General features: G+C 37.9%; 1 protein-coding gene across 1 annotated transcript in view; it reads right to left on the bottom strand.

Annotated features, from left to right (window-relative positions):
* The window catches only part of PIG-T (phosphatidylinositol glycan anchor biosynthesis class T), a 260,582-nt gene that overhangs the window by 49,386 nt on the left and 184,775 nt on the right, over positions 1 to 26,421 (bottom strand). The window contains exon 7 of the mRNA XM_067151175.2: positions 13,712 to 13,864. Within this exon, the coding sequence (XP_067007276.2) occupies positions 13,712 to 13,864 (153 nt within the window). The remainder of the gene's footprint in view (positions 1 to 13,711; positions 13,865 to 26,421) is intronic.

Genomic DNA, 26,421 nt, shown 5'->3' on the forward strand with positions numbered 1-26,421 from the left:
TCCTTACCACTCATTTTTCAATGCCATCGAATTAGTATGGTCTGTGGCAAAACAGTATTATAACAAAACAGTGACTTCAAGACCTGGTCACGGATTGGACAGAGCTACAGCTGTGTGGAAAGAATCTCTTGATCAGGTAGGCCAAGTGGAAATGTTATTTATTGGATATAGGCAAGTGGAGTTTATAATATACTTGTCAGGTTGTGATACTTCAATATATCTTATAGGTGACAGCAGAGATGTGGAGAAATGAAGTGAAACACACTGAGAAGAAGATTGTCGAGTTCTACAATAATGAGGTGAGAGGTCTTCCTGAAGTGGAGGAACTAGTCATTCATCATGGAAGCAGTGAATCAGAGGAGGAGGAAGAAGAAGAAGAAGAAGAAGAAGAAGAAGCCGAGGAGTTAGCTGTACCATTGTAAGAGCCATTCCATGAGATTAAGAATGTTATAACTTTGCTGGGAAATAATACATTTCTGATTGCCCCGTCCTTTCAGATATAACAAAGTTACATTTCAAAATTGTGGGAATTGTGTATCTACAAGTTACAGGGCGGTATAGATGTGCAGGTGGGGATCAGTGTCCAATCGGAGTGAAATTATATAGAACTGCTGTTGCGCAATGTGAGGAGGAGCGGGCGAGGGGGGGAGAGAGAGAGGGAGACAGCACTCTGTCACCAATACACGATGTAAACATTGTACTCCTGTTAAAATACTGACATAACTCAAATTTTATACACTATCTAATGGTTTTCCACAGTTCTCTGAAAGTCACAACTCACATATACTGTATATATAGAGAGAGAATTACATATAAAAATACCTGTGTCCACAATAAGTAGCCCACATATTAAATATAAATCAATTTGCTTTACGTCGCACCAACACAGATAGGTCTTATGGCGACAAAGAGGATAGAAGAGATAGGAAAGGGCTAGAAGTGGGAAGGAAGCGGCCGTGGTCTTAATTAAGGTACAGCACAAGCATGTGTCTGGTGTAAAAATGGGAAACCACCGAAAACCATTTTAACGGCTGCCGACGTTAGGATTTGAACCCACCATTCCCCGAATGCAAGCTCATAGCTACGCGACCCTAAACGCACGGCCAACTAACTCGGTCATCTTTGAAAATGTATTTTTCTATCAGCAGAGGCTTTTTTAAAATCGTCATATTTTGTATAGGCTACAGGAGATGTACAGTAGCCCACTGGTTTTCTGATTAAACATCATTTATTTAAGCTATTGCATCAGTCTACTTACATACTCACTGTCCACGTACACCGGTAACCTCGTGATTCGATTATTGAAGTATTGTGCAATGATGCGACATACAAACTAAGAGAATACCGAGTGGTTCTTCCAAATATAAAACAGACAATTTCGAGTGGTCATGAGCATGACTCATAGTCATAGAGTAGGCTAAATAATAATGTTATTGGCTTTATGTCCCACTATCAACTTTTAGGTTTTTTTTGAGATGTCGAGGTGCTGGAATTTAGTCCTGCAGGAGCTCTTTTATGTGTCAGTAAATCTACTGACACGAGGCTGAGCACCTTCAAATACCACCGCACTGAGCTCGGCCCCGCCAAGTTGGGTTCAGAAGGCCAGCGCCTCGACCGTCTGAGCCACTCAGCCAGGCATGGAGGCTAGAGAGCTGAGTTTAAGTAATTGTCGAACGTCAACTCGTTATAAAGATACTGATTGATTAAACTAATACAGTAATTAGAATAACCTAATTGCCTACCTACTTACCACCTAGGTACTTTGGAATTGTGTTCTATCTTTTTAACACTGCAAATAAATCCATGTATTGTTTAAAACTCCCTGTAAGAAGAGGACGGTGAATGCGAGTAGGTATTATTTTCAAATGAGCTGAGCTCGAGAGTCCATTATAGCATACGATTTTTTCAGTGTACCATGACTCTGTATGTATTGCTTCAGAGGAAGTTCGGCTCCCCGCCAATGTCCAGTGTACCGATAATGAACCGTGTGTGTGTTGTGTCTCACTGATCCGTGACTGCGTACGATTCTTTCGGTGTGCCATGATTCACTGAGTCTCGCTGCAGCGAAAGCTCGGCTCCCCGCCAGTGTCCAGTGTGCCAATAAGGAGCCGTGTGTGTCGTGTGGCCCACTGAGCCGTGATGGTGCACGATTTGTGTGCCGTGAGCTTGCCGTTCCTGTGAATCGATTCACTCGGACACTTGAATGAATCGATACACTGCTTCGAACCATGCACTCAGTAGCCTACACTAGTACAGGTACATAGTACATTACCATTAAGATAGATAGCATTGCAAAGTAATTCGTCTTGACCATAATAATAATAATAATAATAATAATAATAATAATAATAATAATAATAATAATCGTATGGCCTCAGCTACCATGTGCAGACATTTCAAGTTGACGCCATCTGGCTGTCTGCTCATCAATTTTGACGTTCCGTTATACTCTAGGCCTACCAGATGGCTGACCGAGTAAACCGAAACTCTCTTGGGTGTCTGTGGCTGAGATTTAATTAATTTTGTCGGGTAAACACCAAATGTGTCACCATAGATCTTTTACATGCCGACATCGTATGACATGAAGTGTCGAATGGACTTTTTTCTGCCCTTCCAAAATCCGACTACCTCTGCCGGGTTTGAACCCGCTATCTTGGGATTCGGAGGCCGTCACTCTACCACTCATCCACAGAGGCAGCTGTCTTTACCATGAAATACATCGTCGTCGTACATGACTGAATTACTGGTCGTCGTACATGACTGAATTACTGTCAATATATCTTAGAGAAACTGTAATGTACATGAAACGAAATTGAGTTTAATTTCCACGATACATTCTTCCTATATAAAGGAGACCATGTAGCTTATCCACCTTCATTTCAGCCACATAAATATTCAGCAAAAATTTGCAAAATCACATTAAAGGACAAATACAATTTTTTAAGTAGAAATAGTCTGGAACATAGATTAGTGAGGTTGGACATCCCGCCCGTCATCATTCAGGAGTGGCTGTTGAACATACTGTACTTGTCAAAACTAGTAAGTTTCTATTTTACACAATAATAGTGAAATGTTGATGAAGACGACATACACCCAGCCCCCGTGCCAGAGAAATTAACCAACGGTGGTTCAAATTCCCCACCCCGCCTGGAATCAAACCCACACCCTGTGACCAAAGGCCAGCAAGCTAACCATTTAGCCATGGGGCCAGACAATAATAGTGAAAAAGCATGTTCACTGCAGCTATTGTTGACTGGATATTTCTTCCCTTTAAAGAACAGTGAGTACCACGAATTAATATCCTGTTTTGTTGATTCCTGTAAACTTTGTATGTACGGTTTGGTTCGCCAGTTCCTAGCGTATCTACTGAATGAAAACTTTGTAGACCAATGGATTCAGTTTTATGTTTATTGCCTTCAGTCGTCACGACAGTGCTTTCAATGATAACAGTTGCTCAATTACAAATCCTGTCGAACCTAACCTAACCCTGCGACAATCAGTGGTTTTTGATGGATCACTACCTAACCGGTCATTATAATTTGTTTTCGGTGGATCACAACCAAACCTGTCCCTATCAGTGGTTTTCGGAAGAATACAGTGGTTTTGTCACAAGCCAATACAGACTCTTGAATCAATGTGTGAAAATGGGAAAGTGTAGAAAACCCTCTTCAGGAATGCCAATCTCGACGTCCATAGTCTTTTTAGCGTTGTCACACAGCTGAAATTCACTTTAGAGGTAATTGTAAAAAGTCATATATAGGTTCTACAGATACATAGTACATTACCAATTCCATCTCGATTGCTATGAGACGCACACTGCATAGCGGTTTCGCTCTATAGATAAATCATATTATAGTGAAAAAAATTTGTTTTAAAAAACATCTGTCTGGCATGAAGGTCCAGAAGGAAAATACTTTCATTGGAATTCTTATTTATGTGTTCACCACCCTAGTAGGTTTAAATAAACCTTATAAATACTTTGTACGACCCATTCTCGGATATGGATCTGCATGTTGGGATGCGTACAGGATGGGTTTAATAAATTCCCTAGAGAAAGTTCAAAGAAGAGCGATACGTTTCGTAACTGGGAATAGAAGGAATACCATTAATTGGGAAAGTCTTGAATCTAGAAGAACTAGAGCTCGCCTGTGTGGTCTTTATAAGAGCTATACGGGAAGGGCTGCTTGGAGTTGTATTAGGAATAGGTTAGAACCTCCCTCATACTTATCGAGAAATTATCATAAGCATAAAATTAGGGCCAGAAACCAGCATACGGATGTGGGCAAGTTTTCCTTCGTCAACAGGACCATAAGGGATTGGAATAAATTACCTGCGGCAGTCTTTGATAGATTCCCTTCTGATATCAAGTCATTTAAGAAGACCATTTGTGTAAAATGAAAAGTAAAAGTTGTAAATTACGGGCACTGAATTTGCGATTTTCTGCTTGGTTTCGATTGTGAAACTGGGAGGCTTTTTCTTGTGGTATTCTCTTTCCAGGGAAGTGCTTGCTGTACTCATGTTTTTGTAATTGCTGTTGTTCTTGGTTAATTAACAATGTTTTTAACTTTATTTTATTATCACTTGTAACGTTAAGCTAGTAGTAAGCTCAATCTATAGTTTTGTAAGCCATAGTGGCAAGTATTGGAAATAATTAAATTGTGTATGAAACTGTACATGATGCTGGATTTAGAATGACTAGTAGTATTTCTTGTAATATTTTTTTCCATGGAATTCCTTTTTGTACTTGAGTTGTTGTAGTTGTTGGGTAGTATGATTTAACTTTATTATCACTTGTAGTGTTAAGCTAGTAGTAAGTTCAATCTATAGTATTGTAATTTGTAGTGTTAAATACTGGAAATACTTAAGTTGTGTGTGAATATGTATATAATGACACTGGATTTAGAAAGTTAAATTAGTAGTATTTCTTGCTTGTTGTAATGTTGTTGTTGTAGGGTAATTACGGTTTAACTTCACTTTATTATCACTTATAATGTTAAGCTAGTAGTAAGGTCAACCTATAATACTGTAAGCCATATTGTTAAGCACTGTAAATACTTAAGTTGTTTGTGAATTTGTATATGATGTTGCTCGATTTAGAATATTAAACTAGCAGTAATTCTTGTTATATTTTCCTTCCATATATCTGCTTCTTGTACTCTTGTTGTTTGTTTGTTTGTTTGTTTGTTTGTTTGTTTGTTTGTTGTAGTTGGGTAATTATGTTAACTTTATTATCACATTACTGTAAGTGACTGTTGCCACCGGGATATTTCCCATTTGCAATTTATTAATAATTTATTATTATTATTATTATTAATTATTATTATTAATAATAATAATGAGTGACAGGGTTTAACGTAATTTGGAAAGAATGTTTTGCGTATGATAAATGAGTACCAGTTTAACTACTGGGGGCAAAGGCGGTCATGCGTAGAGCTAACCACTCCACCCCATCCCACCAAGTGCCAACGTCATGGATAGTGGAAGCCTTCACCTTCCACCCTTCCAATGGCTTTCATGGTTTGTACGGAGATGACTTTGCTTTTTGCTTTTTAAATATTAGTATTCATGTTTATTATGTTTATTTATTCATACCCCTGCTTTGTAATTCAGTGACCATGGAATGGCTCTAAATGTTGTAAATTATATTTATATTTACTTGTATTTATTTCCTTTTTCTTTATTGCACACGTTTGTTGTTGTTATTATTATTACTACTACATATCGCTTAACATGTAAATAAACTAATATTTAATGCAGTAAATAATGCTTATCTCTTCGGATTCATTTCTTCGTTGCATATTCGTTTTGCTATGACAACATGACTTCTTTATGATATAAATAAATATAAAATAAAAGTATTTCTTCCCAAACATATTTGTTATACGTGCACCAATCAGAGAACCAACTAGGGAAGTACCTCTTGTTGTATGTCTGGCGCTCCCTTCTCGCTCCGCCAGCCAGCTACACGCGCGCCAAGTGTCATTCTTCTAGCCTCGACGCGCAGCCCTCAGTGCGCGTGCCTGGACAGTCGTGTGTGTACTATAAAGAGGAACTCCCAGCCTGTCCAGATGCCCACTTGCCCCGGTGTCCAGCTCCAGAATACACCCTACGTCGAGCACGGAGGCTACTCCTCTTGAAAATGTGCTTCGGCCAGGTGGACTGAATTTCTGGCAGTACGAGGTCTCACCTCTGGTCACCGCTCCTCTTATTCCGCTGCCCGTATCCAGTCATACTATTACATACCGTTATATTTCCCTAATTAATGCAAGCTCCCTTGGTTTCGCCAAGTAAGAATTCTTCCTACATTGAACTTGCTTTTATGAACTCAGCAAGGAAGGACTTTCCAAAACATTTATGTCAGTACTTCTGATAGTTTTCGACTATCGACTTTTCTTATCACAAGGACTATCTTTTCTAGATAGTAGTGGATGTAAATACTGCAAACTTGTATATAGTGTACAGAAGATAGACTCTTTCTCAAGATTCCTAATTCATTTTGCTTCAAGTTAAATTTCAGTTTTATTTGTGTAAATAGTGTATTTTGCATTTGAAGCGAATAATAAAGTTGTGTTTTGTAAATCTCAACTTTGGTTACAACACCTCTTACTAAGGTGCATGTTTTTGCATACATGTATAATTGAAGAATTGAAGATCCATATACAGGTAAGTGGGTCGCCCATGTGGTAGGCCTATTACGCGTCATAGGAAACTGAGTGAACTGATCACATTGCTGTGAGCTTGGTTTAAGGAGATGGTGATGGATTTGAACCCCACAGTCGGCAGGACTAAAGTTTTTTTTTTTTTTTTTTTTTGCCCGTCATTTTCATTTCAGGCTAGTGCTGTGCCTGTACGCTTATTTACATTTTAAATCCTAGCCCTCTTTCCTATCCAATTCTTGCCTCACAACCTGTCTTCATGTGATTTAAGCCAATATATATGTAAAAATCTGGTAATGTTGTTTGACTCATAGTGCTCCTGTACATTGGTTTCCGTAATGTTGACAGCTTGAGATACACCAACTTGTAAGCTGAAAATATGTTTAAAATCCCAAATGCCGAAAACCGTAAAAGTTCTTAGTGGGATGTAAAGCTGTTAGCATTATTATTAAAAGGAAGGACATATGTCTTATGTGGTAAGTCCTTGAACTTGCAGAAATCGCAATGAATTATACAATCTATATTCCCTCCCCCCTTCCTTTAAGAATTCAGTTATAGTAATGCATACATCAGAATAAAGGCAGGAAATGTTTAATTTAATTGAGTGAAGGAGAGAATGTATGACTAGCTCAGGTTGGTGGATTCGTGTTCGGCGGTATTTGAAAGTGCTCAATTACGCCAGCCTCATGTCTAGATCTAGTGGTACATAAAGAACTCTTGCGGGACGAAATACTGGCACCTCGGTGTATGTGAAAACGATAGAAGTAGATAGTAGAACTAATATTCAATCAATACTGTCAATCAATCAATTAATCAATCAATCAATACTGATCTGCATTTAGGGCAGTCGCCCAGGTGGCAGATTCCCTATCTGTTGCTTTCCTAGCCTTTTCCGAAATGATTTCAAAGAAATTGGAAATTTATTGAACATCTCCCTTGGTAAGTTATTCCAATCCCTAACTCCCCTTCCTATAAATGAATATTTGCCCCAGTTTGTCCTCTTGAATTCCAACTTTATCTTCATATCGTGATCTTTCCTACTTTTATAAACGCCATTCAAACCTATTCGTCTACTAATGTCATTCCACGCCATCTCTCCGCTGACAGCTCGGAACATACCACTTACATGTAATAAATATCATTTTTGGTCCGTATTGATGATATTTGATTGAAATAATAACATTAAGTTATTTATTAGACCACCTAATCAATACAAAATCGTCTTGGATGATTTACATAAATTTGTTAACTAATAGTGGTACATGTTTCGCAAGATAGTGATGTTCTGTTTACTCTCTTGACTGTGATTATTGTGTTTTGAACATTAACTGAATTGCCACGATGTGATACAATGTTAATATTTTGCCTATGTTTAATATGTTAGTTATTGTTAAGATATTCGCTATTTGGCTGATGATGACACTCTAAATGTGTTGAAACCGGTCCCATTAAACATGTTGTAACTACTTTTTACTACGGAGTATTGAAAGGTGGATCCTTCCCTATAATATTGTACATCTTATTCCCTGAAGGCATTATCAGCCATAGTCTTAACCTTAAATTAAAAATAAGCGTCTAAATAACATGTAGTAATGAAATGAATTTTAAAATCTTGAAGAGATTTGAAGTAAAATAACATTAAAAATAACAATGATGGTTTGAAAATACAATGTGATGAGATATAATAGTGGAAGTATTAACAAAATTAACATTAGAAGGCTGCTAAAATAAGTACAATGGATAAAACAATAGATTGTTATACAACAAGTAGTAAGATTGCATAAAAGTAAAGTTGATAGTCTGGCGGTTATAATTAGACGATGGCGAAAAATTGTAATATAATCAAAGTAAAGAAGAGAGAATAAAAGTCAAAGTTAGTCGAGAGATCCGAAGTTAATCATGATCTTGAAGATAAAAGACGAAAGTCAGATGCATATGGTGAAGTTGTAGAACACGTTGAGGATATGAAGTTGGTGAATAGAAGTTGAAGAACAGTTTCAAATAGGATCACTATAGACCATCTCAAAATTTGAAGTGATGTTCAAATGTTGTAAATTATGAGTTTGTAGATGTTCTAGTTGAAAAAGCATATAAAAGTGGAATCTGTAAAAGGAAGCAAGAAACGTAGAGTTAATATCTTTTCACACAATTAACTCTACGTTTCTCGCGCTAATTGCCCTTACCCCCTTACCCACCTTAAACTACTCCCCTTAATTCCTTACCCCCTCCTATCCCCTACCAATGTTCAATTTTCGGTTCTTACTTCCTCTTGTACTTCATGACAAGTCTAAATTAAAGTGAGCCTCATAATATTACTTACCTTACCATTTTCACTTTTCTATTTCTTATTTTTAATTTCTTTTCTTTTCCTTAGATCTCATAAAATCCATATCAGATTCTAAGATTTTTTTAATATATATATACCAAAATCCATCTTTTGAAATACTAAAACAAAATCATATCATTTGTTACCTGGCAACAAATTTTATTTCTTGAATAACAACAATTGTGAATTATACTGCATCACATTTTCTACAGCAAGAGTGCTCCACAAGAACCTAAGATATCTACAAAAATTTATCTTAACATGAACTTCTGTTTTTAATTTTTCAAGAAAAGTGTCATAAGTGTTACAATTGTGTTGACTTCTTGCCATTTTTGTATCGGCTGATGATGACATGGACATATGTCGAAACCGGTCCCATAACGTATTAAACATGTTGCTACATTAATTTGTACAACAATGTTATTGTAATGAAAAGGTGGAACATCTTTCTCTTTTTAGCATTGCAATGGCTGTCACCTCTGCTTCAATGGTCCAGTGCCATGTCGTCCTCGGTTAGCTCTCCACCTTGCTCCTTGAGGGTTCCACTCCAGTGCCTGCTTTGGAATATGTTCTGGGCCTCTTCTCAAAGTATCTCCGTGTGTCCTAATTATAGCCAAACCAGGCGAGTTGGCCGGGCGGTTAGGGTCGCGCAGCTGTGAGCTCGCATCTGGGAGATAGTGGGTTCGAACCCCACTGTCGGCAGCCCTGAAGATGGTTTTCCGTGTTTTCCCATTTCCACACCAGGCAAATGCTGGGGCTGTACCTTAATTAAAGCCATGGTTGCTTCCTTCCCATCCCTAGGCCTTTCCTGTCCCATCGTCGCCATGAGACCTATCTGTGTCAGTACAACATCAACAATTTGTTTTTTAAAAAATTGCCTATCTTAACAATGTCATTTACAGTAAGATACGAAAGTTGAAAGCTAGAAAAGCAGCTGGAATTGATAAGGCAAGTACAAGTGAGAAAGAACTACTATTAAAATAATTAATTAAAGCTACCTTTAATTCAGGATAAGAGAACAGGAATGTGAGAAATGTTAATTCAAGGTAATACAATAATGTTACGAGAATTATAATTACCATGGTGGTTACAATAAATTGATAGTTTAAATCAGTTAAGGTCAAGTAAACAGATTTTTACAAAGATGTATGTATTGTTTATAAAACTGTCACAAATGTGGCAGGAGTTAGGATTGTTAATATAGCCTCCTGATTCCATTGTAGACTGAACTAAAATAGAATTACAAAGTATAATATACCGTTACCAATATAACAATGTCTGTTTTATCAATCTAATTTATTATAGACTGATCAAATAACAAACAAACAAACAAGCAAACAAACAAACAAACAAACAAACTAACTAACTAACTAACTAATTAGCTAACTATTGCACCCTTGCTTGCCATTAAGTCTCCGGCTAATTCAAGATCAAGGGCGCATTCAGTCCTTAAGGGCATAGGTATGTCTAACTAAATCTAATAGCTATGCAAGGAATAGGTACATCGTACTACCTGCTTTAAATGAGGAGGCTTATATCTGGGAAAAAAATAATTTTATTAAGTCTAGGCAACAAAGAATTATTAACCCCAAGAACCATCAAATGGCAAACAACAAATTAAACTGAGCTTTCAGTTCCAAAACTAGGCCATGCTTTCCTTGTGAAAAGTTCAACAATCTGGGGTTGTTAATTATGAGTGAATGAGTGGAATGCGTAGCCTGGTGGTACAGATAAGTTCCCCTTTTGATCATTTGAGCCACACAACTCTCTTATTTTTTTGCAATGATAACTGAATTAAATTTGCTGACATTTAAAGTGGATTGTTACAGACTGGAAAAAGGTTGTCTTTAGTGACAAATCCAAATTCTTTTTGTGCTATGTTCACGTCTGGAGACCACATGGTACGCGCCTCAATCCTGCTTTTGCTATGGTGTGATACCGCTGGCATGATGGTCTGCGAGTACATCAGATAAGGCAAATGGTCATCCAACTAGTAATATGAGGGTCAATAACAGTGCAGCGATATGTGTAGAACATCCTTCAGCCACATGAACTGCAGGATAATGCCTAGCTACACACAGCAAGGATGCCACAGATATTCCTCCGTAACAATGCAACACTGCTATAGCCTGCCCAATCCCCAGATCTGTCACTAACCAAACATGTCTGGAACAAGGTGGGAAACCAATTTAGCAGCATAACACTTTACAAGATCTAGAGAACCAGTTGCAGCAAGTATGGACAGATATTATGCAGCGTACCATACTAAACCTGTATGGCCAGGCTGAGTGGCTCAGACGGTTGAGGTGCTGGCTTTCTGACCCAATTTGGCAGGTATGATCCTGGCTCAGTCCGGTGGTATTTGAAGGGGCTCAAATACGCCAGCCTCGTGTCGGTAGATTTACTGGCATGTAAAAGAACTCCTGCGGGACTAAATTCTGGCATCTCGGCGTCTCCAAAAACTGTTAAAGTAGTCAGTGGGATATAAAGCAAATAACATTATTATTATTTAAACCTGTATGCTTCCTTGCCCACCCACATTACAACTCTGATATTGTAATCATTTACAAACACCAATTTTAAAATCATCCATATAAGGTTTTATGCAATTCCTTCTTGGTGTGTGATTTTATTTTTTGTCAGCCGTCCGGCTCCATGGCTAAGTGGTTAGTGTGCTGGCCTTTGGTCACAGGGGTCCCGGGTTCGATTTCCGGCAGGGTCGGGAATTTCAACCATCACTGGTTAATTTTGCTGGCACGGGGGCTGGGTGTATGTCTTGTCTCCATCATCATTTCATCCTCATCACAACGCACAGGTCGCCTATGGGTGTCAAATCAAAAGACCTGCACCTGGCGAGCCGAACATATCCTTGGACACTCCCGGCACTAAAAGCCATATGCCATTTCATTCCATTTTGTCAGCCAGTTCAAAAAATCCACCAGGGGTTGGGGGGAAGGCAGTTTCCGGTGGATCTTTAAACATAAAACTTGATGTATCTCTCTTACCACAGGTTTTACAGAAAAACGTGTCATGACAGAATTGATTTAGAATTGTATTTCCAATGAAGTAAAAGTTTCAGGTCCAAGAGCCTACAACTAACTCTACAGAGTGTTGCTAGTGATCATCCTGGCAATGTTTTAAATGTTTTGTACATCTGTCTGTATTTTTTAAATATTAACCTGATACTTTATTTCTATACCATAAGGAAGAAATGAAATCAAGAGCAGCAATAATGCATATAATATGAAACTCCAAAGGGTCACTTAGAGCCAGGAAGTGAGTACGCCAAGACAAGCTGCTGACAGGGAGAGTTATGCCTGTCTACGTGTCTCAGAATCTCCAGAACAATGAAAATGTAATCACGCACATGCTAAGCAACTGTCCTGTCCACGACGGGTACAAGAAGTAGTCTCTTCTAGTGTCTGATAATGACATCCTTACAGGATGGCTTTTAACTGAGAGAAGAGAAAGAAATCTGTAGGTGCCAAATCGGGCGAATAGGCTGGCTGAGGAATATCAGAAAAAAAAAAAAAAGAGCATCAAATGTGTGAAAGTATTCTTGAGATGCAGCATACAGGTTCTGATTTCCTATGTTTCAGGCTTTCTGTAAATGCCTCTCTCATATGCTGTATTACAACCAAAAAAAACTCTTTATTGATGGTTTGCCCTTGCAAGTTATGTTCAGAAAAACAGGACTATTCCAGTACAATAATATAAAAAAAAGATCGATCAACCTTAGTTTCATTTTTTGCGTATATATGTAGTGATTTTTTTGTCTTGTAGACAACTTTCCAACCCACACTGAATTTTTTCTTTGTTTCCAAGTCTTTCTCGAACACTCATGTTTTATCACCTGTGATGATGTCCTTCAAAAAGCAGTCATCCTCATTCAACTAACCCAAAACATCTACACTGATTTCAAAATGCACTTGTTCCTGTTCATCTGTGACCAACTGTGAAACAAATCTTGCAGCATTTCACCCTGCTGATATTTTATGACACCAACTTTCACTAATTTCTACATCTTCGGCTATGTTACGGATGATTAATGAATATTTTCCCCACACTCTGTCAGCGTGAACATTATTGCATGATATTAACAGACAACCAGTTTTGCACTGCCTTTAACAAATGTTCTGCCCTATCTGAAAAAAAGTATGACACTTATATACAGTGTCCTGGTCATAAATTCCTTCCCATTCCCAAAATACACCCAGAGTTTCTGTGAATGCCTTGCCCAGTTTGAAATTAAACTTCATGCAAAAAAAAAAAAAACAAAAAAAAAACCCCCCCACACACACACACACACTCTCTCTCACTCACTCTCTCTCTCTCTCACTCACTCTCTCTCTCTGCTTAAAAAACTGCAAGAAACAATTTTAGATTTAAGATTGTAAAGGTTATTATACTTTTAAAGAATGCCATGACTCATGCCTAAAACCAGTGTATCATATCTTCGATGATTGGCGCACTATTTGAATGGACTCTGTATACAGAAAAGCTTAAAAAATAAAAATTCCAACCTAAACAGGTTTAAATCAAATCCACATATTGCAAACTCATATCTTACATTGCGAGTATAAAAATGTGAATGAAATAAATCATTCTAATAACATATTTGGATGTGTCATGCTTTATCAGCTACAGACATCAACAAGTGAACTTATCCCTCCTTTGCATGATCTGATCTGGACAATAACTAGCGGCAAGATATCTGCTTTATACTTACAAGGTTTGATTTCTTTCCCATTGGATATAATCTTCAATGTATGTAAATAAACTGGTAAGAACCAGGGAATATTCTCAAGATATACAACATCTATGGCTCTCCAGTGGCCATTGTGGATCTTGGTGATGATTCCTCCACGTTCTTGGCCATATCCTGGAAAAGAAATATAGAACGATGATGACAATGATGATGATGATGATGAAGTAGATTGCACAGTCATTAACTCCTTGGGTGTACAGTTGTGGTAAAGAACTCAACTCCCTAGAGGGGATAAAACTTTATGGTACTAAAAGTGCCATCTACCTTGAGTTAATTAACTCTTTCAGTATTCTGTGTTCCTTGATATTTCTGAATTTTGATTATTTTGCATCAATCTGATTAACAATAACGTACAACGGGTGATTGTTTGGTCAGCCCTGTTGTACGTTATTGTTATTACTAGTCAATACGGACCAATTAAGGACCGATATGGTCAAGTTTATTATTACAAGATATTAGAATCATTCCGTATTGATGGTTTTCACTTTACAAAGGTGAAAAATGAGAGTATCCTCCTAATTCAATACAATAAATATTCCGTCATTAGATGGAGTAAACAAATTCAAACATGTTTCGGCTCGTTTGAGCCATCTTCAGTGAGTTGTTTTTTGCTCCGCATATTAATGTAAATATTGTATATTTGTACTAATTTTGTTTCCGTCTAGGCTCTCTTTTGTTTGTTTTATCATTTTCTCCTTCATTATGTTTTTTAGCATTTTTTCAACTTATATTATGTAAATTATTTCAAATCTCCCCTCATTTTTCACTGAAGATGGCTCAAACGAGCCGAAACATGTTTGAATTTGTTTACTCCGTCTAATGACGGAATATTTATTGTATTGAATTAGGAGGATACTCTCATTTTTCACCTTTGTAAAATGGTCAAGTTTGTCGATCAATCTGGTTGTTAAAGTTCTCATATATATATAAATGATACAGTGGAACCTAGATTATCCATTACCGAGCTCGATAGCTGCAGTCGCTTAATTGCGGCCAGTGTCCAGTATTCGGGAGATAGTGGGTTCGAATCCCACTGTCGGCAGCCCTGAAGATGGTTTTCCATGGTTTCCCATTTTCACACCAGGCAAATGCTGGGGCTGTACCTTAATTAAGGCCACGGCTGCTTGCTTCCCACTCCTAGCCCCTCCCTTTCCATTCGTTACCATAAGACCTATCTGTGTCGGTGCGACGCAAAAAAAAAAAAGATTATCCATTTTTGGAGGGTCCACAGAAAGAAAGGGAAAAAAAAAAAGATACGGGAAGACAGAAAATCCAGGTACGAATTAAAACCATCAAAAATTAAGCTAAACACCACAATAATGAAATATGTATCCTGTAAATATAATCTTACAAAAACTCGTGCATAAATTACACAAGTTAAAATCTCGATACTTTCATTTCAGTTTAACTGCGGAAACTATGTCAGTTTCTCGTGAAAACTTCTTTCAGGTCAGGAACTTTGATCAGCCAAGTTCATTGAAAAGTATGCTACTAAATAATGCCAAGCAATAATGCCAAGCCAAGCAACAATTGATCACAAATAATTTTTTAGTTCTTTCATAAAAATGAGTAATACAACAGTTAAGAATGAAAAAATATCGTAGGAGAAGAAAAGAGAAACCAATAAACCCGTTGTTTCCAGTTTTCCAAAGTAGAAAAAAATCGGGTGAAGAGAAGAAGCACGTCTGTTACAAAAGAACCTAACATGATGGCAAAATCCTTTTTTCTAATTACCCCTTGTTGTAGTAAGTTTTTGTATGATAAAATACCGTATTTACTCGCATATCAGCCATATTTTTTATGCCAGTTTTAAGGTCCTAAACTAGGAGATGGAAAATTTTCAGACAAAATTTGTAATAGATCTGGGGACAAATTATAGCCATTGAAGCTATTATTAGAGAGGTATTTATATAATAACAAAGAGATGCTGCGCTACTGTTAGTACGGCTTTTGACCAGTACATTATAACAGGGGCTGAGACCAGTACATCTACCGTCAAATTAATGGTCTATCGTTACATGACGTCAGACTGGGAGCAGACGGTGATGCTGCCGCTTTTTACATCACATGCTGTGGAAAAATTAATTGCAATTTTATAATATCCAGCTCGTTGTGTTCAGTCCAATTACTTGAAACAAGTTACCACATGCCTTTAAAACAATAATAACTCTACTACATGCCAAGAAAATAGTCAAAACTTAAAATGTTACTCAGGGAACATGCTCAAAGGATGACATGTTTTGCACATCATCACTACAAAAGGCAAATGTAATTAACTTTAATCACAGATTTATTTTTCTAAACTGAAAATCTGACGTCAAATTTGTAGCCAACCTGAGGAACTAGTAGGAGACGTGCACGCTGTGTTCCTACATTGGCTTGTTTGTGTGCCTGGTCTAAGATGTATGAAATGAGTATAACATTGTCTGTGTTGTTGAATATTTTACCAGATACATTCAAAAGATTTTAACTTATTTAGAAACAAACAAAAAACAAAGAAAAATTTAAACTGTATATATGGAGGCTACTTATTAGTTTATATTCCATTCGTAATTTACCAACACTGTAGGCCTTTTACTTGCAGAGGGCCTACATTGTTTACATTCAAAAAACTAGGGGGAAATAATACATTATGATCATACAGTACTACACCCTTCCTGCGTCCAGGATGGGTGACGTAAAACAAATCCCGACCAGTCTCTCAGGGTTCATTGTTCTCATCTTCATAAATATATTTTGTTTTTTTAACGTGGGATCAAGACAGGGCTGATAAGCAATATAGTTCTATCATTAGGATTTATGGACGTCTCCATCTGACGTATCACTGGGCTGCAAGAAAATCCATAATCCTACAGCTTAAATCTATGTTGACTTACATTACTACAGAAAATTTTAAATAATCTCATATAATCTTACTATTATTTATTCAAGAAATAAAAATGTTGATAAAAGAAAATGAAGTTGTGAAATTAAATTCAGAAATTAATTAATTATTGCTTGATCTGCTGGTTTAAAATAATCATCAATGATCATTATTATCTACATTGATCTCTTTAACATCACAATTGAAATGAGCTATTAGTTAACTTTCATACAATATTCATAAAGTGCATTTGCGTGGGAAATTATTGGTTACGTTAATATAATACAATTATATTTCCCTTTATACACATCAGTTTTTATCAATCTCACTTAGGACAAGCTCTATACATCTTGTTTTGTAGTATCTCAAGGTAAGCTTCCAGAAAATGATAAGTTTCTTATTTAACAGCAAAATTCTGCTTCTATTCACATTGAGGTTACTGTAACAACTGACATAATGTCTAATATTAATTCACTTTCCAATGTAAATCACTCATTGAACATAACAAGGTAATCAGATTTTCAAGTATGCCTAAATACTGTATATCAATACGTAACCTGTGCAAATTATTTTAAGATCTAGGGAACATTATTCTCAAAGACATTACGTGATATCTATTCAATTATTTTTATTATACAATGTGGTAAAACTCATCTATGTTAACCTACCAAGTTAAAAATGTCCAAGTGAACAAATAAACAATCTTACATGGATTCCTTTTGATGATCTTACTATGCCATAATATTTTATAAATGTGAAACCACACCATCAATATCATAGGATATGGATTTTCGAACAAATACAATGTCATTGCATCATAAACATATCCGATGCTAATCTGTGTCAATAATCTTTCCTTTCTCTTCAAATATTCCATTTTCATTTCATTGTAGCAATATACTTTCATTCAATACATTCCTCATTTCTTTCATTTAACACCTTAATATCTTCATCATTACACATTTAATATCATATCTCTTCCTATTCTTCCAAATATTTTGCATATATTTTGACGCACAAATAACCTTATTCACGAATATTCATATCATCGGATCAATATCTTCTTAAATATCACTAACATGTCTTCTGTCTGCCATCATATTATCCTAATTCATTATGATAACGTATAACCTCTTTATTAACATATTACTTGGCATATTATCGAAGATCCTAAAAATATTCTACTTATAAACACTTCATACATGATATGGCATAACATTTTGGAATTCTTTGCTTTGACTGAAATACCATTACCACATTAATACATTGCATGCCCTAACTGGGGTTAGTCTTGTTTCTAAGAAGACTACCAATTCCCTTATATCAACATGATAAATCATCATTCTCAAGAATCTAACACAATTTAGGTCATTCTGAAGACAATAACGATATAACATCTAAGCTTTAACTACAAATGGGTTACCTTTGTTACTAACTGCCAACGTATATACATTTTATTTAAGAAATCTTTTTCCTTCGCAGCTCTGGATGATGGTCATCCTGCTTGGCCAGTCATCGTAATGTCACTGGGAACCAAGGTTCCTCTCTGCTGTGTTTGTCCAGCTCTGGACCATCCAGATAGTCTACCTCAAGTCTTCATAGAGAGCCATGGTGTTCTTGAATTGCTCAATTGAAAAGACAAAACCCATTGATGAAATCAGCTGTAACATACTGATGTTTTCAAAGCCTTCTAACACAACTTAATTATTATATTCTGCTTAATAATGCTTTATGTAATTTCAATTGCTGTTACACCTCCAATATGTCCGCAATTATTTCACTTTTATCTCGTACAGAATAGCTTTATCAAATATTAAACGTTGATGCTGTGTTGTATTGAATATCTTCTTCTCTAGTCAAGGTTTTGTCCTTAAAGTTTTCAATGTCGTTGCTAATTAATTCTCCAGTTGCAAATTTTAATATACACTGACTGACAGAGCAAATGCAACACCAAGGAGGAGTGGTCAGAACTTTATGCCAATTGCAGGGTAGACTGACATCACTGAGGTATGCTCATGACGTGAAATGCGCCGCTGTGCTGCACACATAGCGAACGATAAATGGGACACGGCGTTGGCGAATGGCCCACTTCGTACCGTGATTTCTCAGCCGACAGTCATTGTAGAACGTGTTGTCGTGTGCCACAGGACACGTGTATAGCTAAGAATGCCAGGCCGCCGTCAACGGAGGCATTTCCAGCAGACAGACGACTTTACGAGGGGTATGGTGATCGGGCTGAGAAGGGCAGGTTGGTCGCTTCGTCAAATCGCAGCCGATACCCATAGGGATGTGTCCAGGGTGCAGCGCCTGTGGCGAAGATGGTTGGTGCAGGGACATGTGGCACGTGCGAGGGGTCCAGGCGCAGCCCGAGTGACGTCAGCACGCGAGGATCGGCGCATCCGCCGCCAAGCGGTGGCAGCCCCGCACGCCACGTCAACCGCCATTCTTCAGCATGTGCAAGACACCCTGGCTGTTCCAATATCGACCAGAACAATTTCCCGTCGATTGGTTGAAGGAGGCCTGCACTCCCGGCGTCCGCTCAGAAGACTACCATTGACTCCACAGCATAGACGTGCACGCCTGGCATGGTGCCGGGCTAGAGCGACTTGGATGAGGGAATGGCGGAACGTCGTGTTCTCCGATGAGTCACGCTTCTGTTCTGTCAGTGATAGTCATCGCAGACGAGTGTGGCGTCGGCGTGGATAAAGGTCAAATCCGGCAGTAACTGTGGAGCGCCCTACCGCTAGACAACGCGGCATCATGGTTTGGGGCGCTATTGCGTATGATTCCACGTCACCTCTAGTGCGTATTCAAGGCACGTTAAATGCCCACCGCTACGTGCAGCATGTGCTGCGGCCGGTGGCACTCCCGTACCTTCAGGGGCTGCCCAATGCTCGCATCTCCCAACAGGCTCTACGAAGTGTACAGACGCTTCCGTGGCCAGCGTACTCTCCGGATCTCGCACCAATCCAACACGTGTGGGATCTCATTGGACGCCGTTTGCAAACTCTGCCCCAGCCTCGTACGGACGACCAACTGTGGCAAATGGTTGACAGAGAATGGAGAACCATCCCTCAGGACACCATCCGCACTCTTATTGACTCTGTACCTCGACGTGTTTCTGCGTGCATCGCCGCTCGCGGTGGTCCTACATCCTACTGAGTCGATGCCGTGTGCATTGTGTAACCTGCATATCGGTTTGAAATAAACATCAATTATTCGTCCGTGCCGTCTCTGTTTTTTCCCCAACTTTCATCCCTTTCGAACCACTCCTCCTTGGTGTTGCAATTGCTCTGTCAGTCAGTGTATAATGCGTATTTAATTAACCTTTTTATATATTCTTGCATTATATTGTTATTTAAATGTTGTAAATAAGCTTTCTTTCTTAAATTCTCTTATTTTTCAATAGTTTTATATGACTTAATCAGCTTCTAGATCACAATACGTCTGTTCCTTTGGAGTGCTTTTTCATTTGTGCTGTTTACAGTGTTGGTCTAAACATTTTGAATATTAATTTTGTCTTTACCACTGCCATTATGACCTTATACATTTCAACTTAGTATTATTCTGAATTTCCTTGACATTTTATATAATTTATTCATTATGTTTAACTTCGTTGTCAGTAATCACGTTCATCCCGACTCGATTGAGTTTTATTTCTGGAATAGTGGAATGGCACAGTACCATATCATCAAACATAACTGCTTATGAATATTTACTTGGAATCACAAGCAGAGTGGCTAGTTTCACTTTCGTCTCATGGATACCATTCAGGAATGTAATGTTCTTCGGTAATGTAACGTACGGAGGTAGTTTATGGCTGTCAGCAGTAATGGCCAATATCAGCGTAAAACGTAACTTTTCATTGGCGGTAATTTTAATTCAAACACTTGCCACTCCCTTCTCAAAAACAGTAGTATTCTTTGGCATGTCAAAGTCAAAGGGATTTAGTCAGTATTGCCAATCTGCAAAAGGGGATAGGAGTTCTGCTGCCTTAACCTGAGCAGATGACTATGAAACTCTGTAACTATCGGAGCAATCTTCAGGCAGTTTTTGGAACGTTTTCAGCCACAATGACAGGTTATTATGCCGCATAAACCGAGTAACACACCTGCGACTTGCCTTGAATAAGTTTCCTGGAATATCGTGGGATTACAAGTTAAAAACTTCATCCTTGTTCCGAAATGACTCTGAAATTTAAAATTATAATGGTTGGGGAGATCCACCACATCAATACAGCCCTACATCCACTCTTAGTGATCAATTATATTCACAAAAAACACAGTACATGTTTCGGCTCCTAACAGCAAACTTCAGCTGTTACCAATAGTCTACAGTAAATTAAATAGCCGTAAATAAGACACTGTCTACATGTTGGAGAGAACAAATATAATACCCTATCTGTTGTTTTCTTAGCCTTTTCTTACATGATTGCACAGAAATTGGAAATTTATTGAACATCTCTCTTGGTAACTTATACCAATCCCTAACTCCCCTTTCTATAAACGAGTATTTGCCCCAATTTGTCCTCTTGAATTCCAACTTTATCTTCATATTGTGTTCTTTCCTACTTTTCAAGACACCACACAAACTTATTTGTCTACTGATGTCATTCCAAGTCATCTTCCACTGACAGCTCGGAACATACCACTTAGTAGAGCAGCTTGCCTCCTTTCTTCCAAGTCTTTCCAGCCCAAACTTTGTAAAATTTTTGTAACGCTATTCTTAGTCTTTCTCTACTAAGTGGTATGTTCCGAACTGTCAGTGGAAGATGACTTGGAATGACATCAGTGGACGAATAAGTTTGTGTGGTGTCTTTAAAAGTAGGAAAGATCACAATATAAAGATAAAGTTGGAACAAATCAAGCTGCTTTTGTTTGATTTTTTCCAGTTCTTGAATCAAGTAATCCTGTTGAGGGTCCCATACATTGGAACCATACTCCAGTTGGGGTATTGCCAGAGATTTATATGCCCTCTTCCTTCAAATCCTTACTACAACCCATAAACACCCTCATAACCATGTACAGAGATCTGTACCCTTTATTTATTTATACTGTTTATGCCCACATTGGAGCACAAAAATCAAATCTTATACAACAAATTCTTCAAAGAATAAGTTCAGCTTTTAACAATTGACAATTTTTTCCTTTCCCAAAACTTCTTCATTCTGGATAACCTTGCGGCCTGTTCTTCTGCAGATATAACATACTGCTTATGCTGTGATTATTTTAGTGATAGTCTTGTGTACTTGTTATTTAGAATCCGTATCTCTTCTCTACCTTCAATTTGGTCTTTACTAATTTTCAATTCATCTAAATCCATTAGTATTTCTTTAAATGCTGGGTTTTTTGTATAATTATTCCAAAAGAAATCAAAAAGTTGTTTCAGGAGTCTAGTATTGGTAAGCAGTATATGTGTTCAAAGAATACAATCCTTCATATTCGCATCGTGTCAATGATTGATTTACTTACTTTGTAAAGTCCTGAATTTGGCAAAAGTCTCCACAGGCCATCAATTTGGTGTTTTTTTATTAATAATTGTCCGAAGAATACTTCTATCAACTTTATGGAGTTTGTGTGTTGTTGATTGGGTATTCAGTTTAATAATGTTTCACTTGCATATGTTGCTTCTAGCTTAACGGCGGAGTAATGATTACAATGATAAAAAGAGAAAGATGTTCCACCTATTCAATACAATAATATTGTTGCACGAATTAATGTAGCAACATATTTAATATGTTATGGGACCGGTTTCGACATATGTCCATATCATCATCAGCCGACACAAAAATGACAAGAAGTCAACACAATTGTCACCCTTACCACGTCAGACTCATGATCATTGATCAGACAATCTGAACCCTTTATTTACAATCCTGTTTATGTGATTACCTCAATGAAGATCTTTCTGTATATTAGCACCTAGGTACTTACAGTGATCCCCATAAGGAACTTTCAGCCCATCAATGCAGTAATTAAAACTGAGAGGACTTTTCCTATTTATGAAACTCACAACCTGACTTTTAACCACATTCATCATCATTCAGTCACTCCTTTGTCTAGTCCAACTAATCTCATTTTAGCCAGTAGTCTCCCATGATATAATAATTTCGTGTGGCTATTTTCTAGCCGAGTGCAGCCCTTGTAAGGCAGACCCTCCGATGAGGGTGGGCGGCATCTGCCATGTGTAGGTAACTGTGTGTTATTGTGGTGGAGGATAGTGTTATGTGTGGTGTGTGAGTTGCAGGGATGTTGTCTCCCATGATCTACCCAAAGAAAAGCCTTAGATAGGTCAATAGCGATGCAGAACATCTGACCTCCTGAATTCAGGATATCTGCTATATCTTGCTGGAATCCTACAAGTTGAGCTTCAGTGGAATAACCTTTCCTAAACCCGAACTGCCTTCTATCGAAGCAGTTATTAATTTTGCAAACAGGTCTAATATAATCAGAAAGAATGCTTTCCCAAAGCTTAAAGGCCTGTAATTTTCAACTTTATGTCTATCACCCTTTCCTGTTTACACAGGAGCTACTTTAGCAATCTCCATTCATTTGGTATAGCTCCTTCATGCAAACAATAATCAAATAAGTGCTTCCAGACATGGTACTATATCCCAACCCACTGTCTTTAATATTGTTACAAGTGAACTATGTAGCATGAGTGGAATGTAAATTTTTTAAGACGTTATTGGCGAAGTACTATATAATGTTTTATTTATCATGACCTAACCTGTACTGTTATTTGTAGAGCATAAGATAATTTAATGACCTAACCTGTACTGTATAATGTTGTAACATAGGCATTTGTAAATAGTAGAATTCTGTCTATAGTTCCTGGAAAGGTCCAGAAAGTTACATAACTTTTGTACAGGGTGTGTTACTTTGTTGGTATGTGTTCTAGAAAGTGTGTTCTGTCTATTCTGCAAAAATACGACTTTCGCGATCATGCGTATTCTAGAATGTTAGTCAAAGTTCGCAATCGAAAGTAAGGTTGTGATTGGTGAGTCTAGGTGGCGATAGGGAACACGTGCACGCTGATTGGTTGCCTCCAGTAATTCCTATATATAGTGAGCGAGGCAGTGTTCGAATCAATTCTGTATCCTGAATTCTGTCGGTCTCGGTTTATCTCTCTGTGAGCAGCCTATCTGGTTGACGTCCCCTGGCTTCGGGGATGGCACTCTGCTCGGGTAAGCACTCTTGAATTCCGTTCCTGCTAAAATTTCCGTAATGTTCCGATTTGCTTTTCATACAGGAGTCTGCCCTAACCTCGCCTAGATTCACCAAATTAGTTACTTATGACGCCTTAGTTTTTCAGCTGGACTTACCTGTTCGTTTCCGAGGCATTCCCGTTTTGTTTCACTAAAATATGTATATTGTAGTTTAATAATATTTCCCTTGGGGTTTGCCTCTGATAGTTCTGTATCACTTTAGGTACGCTAGATTTCAGATAACCTGTAAATTGCATTGTACTACTGCATTGGTAACTAGATGTACAGTTGATTTGTAATTTGAATTTACACTGCTACGAATAACCCATGTATATCACTGAACTTATAGTTCATAACTTGGAATGTATTTGTAGAATTATCTTGTAAATAATATTTTTAAAAACTAAGGATCACGGTGATTCATTTCGGAATCCGCTATCTAAGCCATGTCCATGCCTTTGGTAGGTTCCCAGTCCTTCCATCTTCCCGTTTCGTCGTTCACTAGTTGGCCCCACTGATAGTTACGTACTTGTTTTCTTGGAGACCCGCGCAATGCTAGCTACTGTTTTTCCGAGTGTGTAGTATTTTCTTATATTGTGCATTGTACTCTTACCTTCCCTTTTTTTAACTGTGTTTGTGCCTTGTTTGGTGTTACCACTGTAGTAGAGGTAACAAATATATCTCCCAAAACCTTATCAATTCCAGCTGCTTTTCTAGCTTTCAACTTTTGTGTCTTACTGTAAATGTCATTGTTAAGATAGGCAATTTTTTAAAAACAAATTGTTGATGTCGCACTGACACAGATAGGTCTTATGGTGATGATGTGATAGGGAAGGGCGAGGAGTAGGAAGGAAGCAGCCGTGGCCTTAATTAAGGTACAGCCCCAGCATTTGCCTGGTGTGAAAATGGGAAAACATGGAAAACCATCTTCAGGGCTGCCGACAGTGGGGTTCCTTAAACTTCAGCCATGCTGCATTTACCAGATCCCATACATCCCCAACTATGCTGGTACTTATATGCCTTAAGTTGTTGGTACCAACGTGAAACACTACCACTTTCTCCTTTCCCTCGTCCTTCTCTTCTACTTTCCTCAACATCTGCCTTAACCTAATTCCTGGACAACACTCTACCCGGTTCCCTTTTCTCCATACACTTTCCCCACATATCTAACAATGAAATATCCCATGACCAGAGCCTCAACCCTACCCACCTCATTTTATCCCCTCCCCTCCTGGTCAGCCCTATCTTTCCTCACTGCTGCAGAAGTTACTTCCTCCTCCCTTTTCTCCCTCCCATGACCCTGTTCCACCTGTCTTTTCCTATCCTCTGCTCTAAATTTCCTACTTCCACACTTCTCAGCAACAGTTCCCTGTTCCTCATTTTCCCTCTTGTTGTTCTATCTGCAGTGACTCGTACTGACATATCACAGACACCTGTCCTGAATTCTGATCCTGAATCGAGCCCTTAGCCTGCAATCTCCTTCCCCTTAAAACATTAGACTATCTGTCTGCTACAATTCCCCCCTTTGCTTCCCATCCCTCTTTTACACCTATGGTATCCTGTACATTGTTTGACGGAGGCCTACTTTCCTTCCTATCCTCTGAGAGAATCCTTAATTACCTCCCTCAAACTCTCTAACTCCTACCTCATACTCCTTAATGCCTGGCCACACCCACAGTTCCTGTACTTGCACTCCTTAGCCATTCTGTATGGAATAATGAAAAGGAAAGGAAATATAAAGTAATTTACTCTGTGCAAAGTGAAAATGAAAGGAAAGAAATATTGTCTAGGAAAGTACACAAAGATCACACGACAATAAGGTAATTAATATAGCCTACTACTACACTACAATACTACTCAGTTGCACTAAATTTTTATCCTACAACAAGCTAACAGGATGAAAACTGCCATTAATTACTGAATATTAAAAGGAATAGACAAAAATTACACAATTCTAAACTGAAGTTAAGCCTATCCTAATTACAACAGAATTCTAGTAAGAGAGTTTCTACAGATACGTCTACTATACTACAAAATATTGCACAGATATAGAATGAGCACACTAATTTCTAATAAGATACTACAATAATTTCAAACTACGTTTAGATGTATCCGAATTACAATAGTTTTGTAATCTATGGTCTTCATATCCATATTGACGAACTACACAATTAGAAATAGGAAAGGACTTCCACCTATCAATACTTATTTATTGCAGTTATTATGCTACAGTACCGGTTTCGACCCCCTACATAGGGTCATCTTCGGATGAACAATACATTTACATATAGATCATGAAGCTATGATTAAGATTACATTGTCTGGGGAATGCCATATGATAACAAGTATTTGGTCACGTCCAAATGGGGCATGTCAAAACGGGAACTGGCGTGTATGTCACTATGTGTGACAATGCAATTGTATGTCTATAATGATATGATATTATACTATGTTACTATTTACCAGCAACAAGGCTTACTGATGGGATCTCCCGCCTCTTGTGTACTCGCCGAAATTTACATAGACCATTTAGAGCACACATCAATTAGTAAAATAGACAATATTTTTTTTTTGGTGTAGATTTGTTGATGACATTTTCGT

Source organism: Anabrus simplex, chromosome 7 (assembly GCF_040414725.1).
Source record: "Anabrus simplex isolate iqAnaSimp1 chromosome 7, ASM4041472v1, whole genome shotgun sequence".
NCBI lineage: Eukaryota > Metazoa > Arthropoda > Insecta > Orthoptera > Tettigoniidae > Anabrus > Anabrus simplex.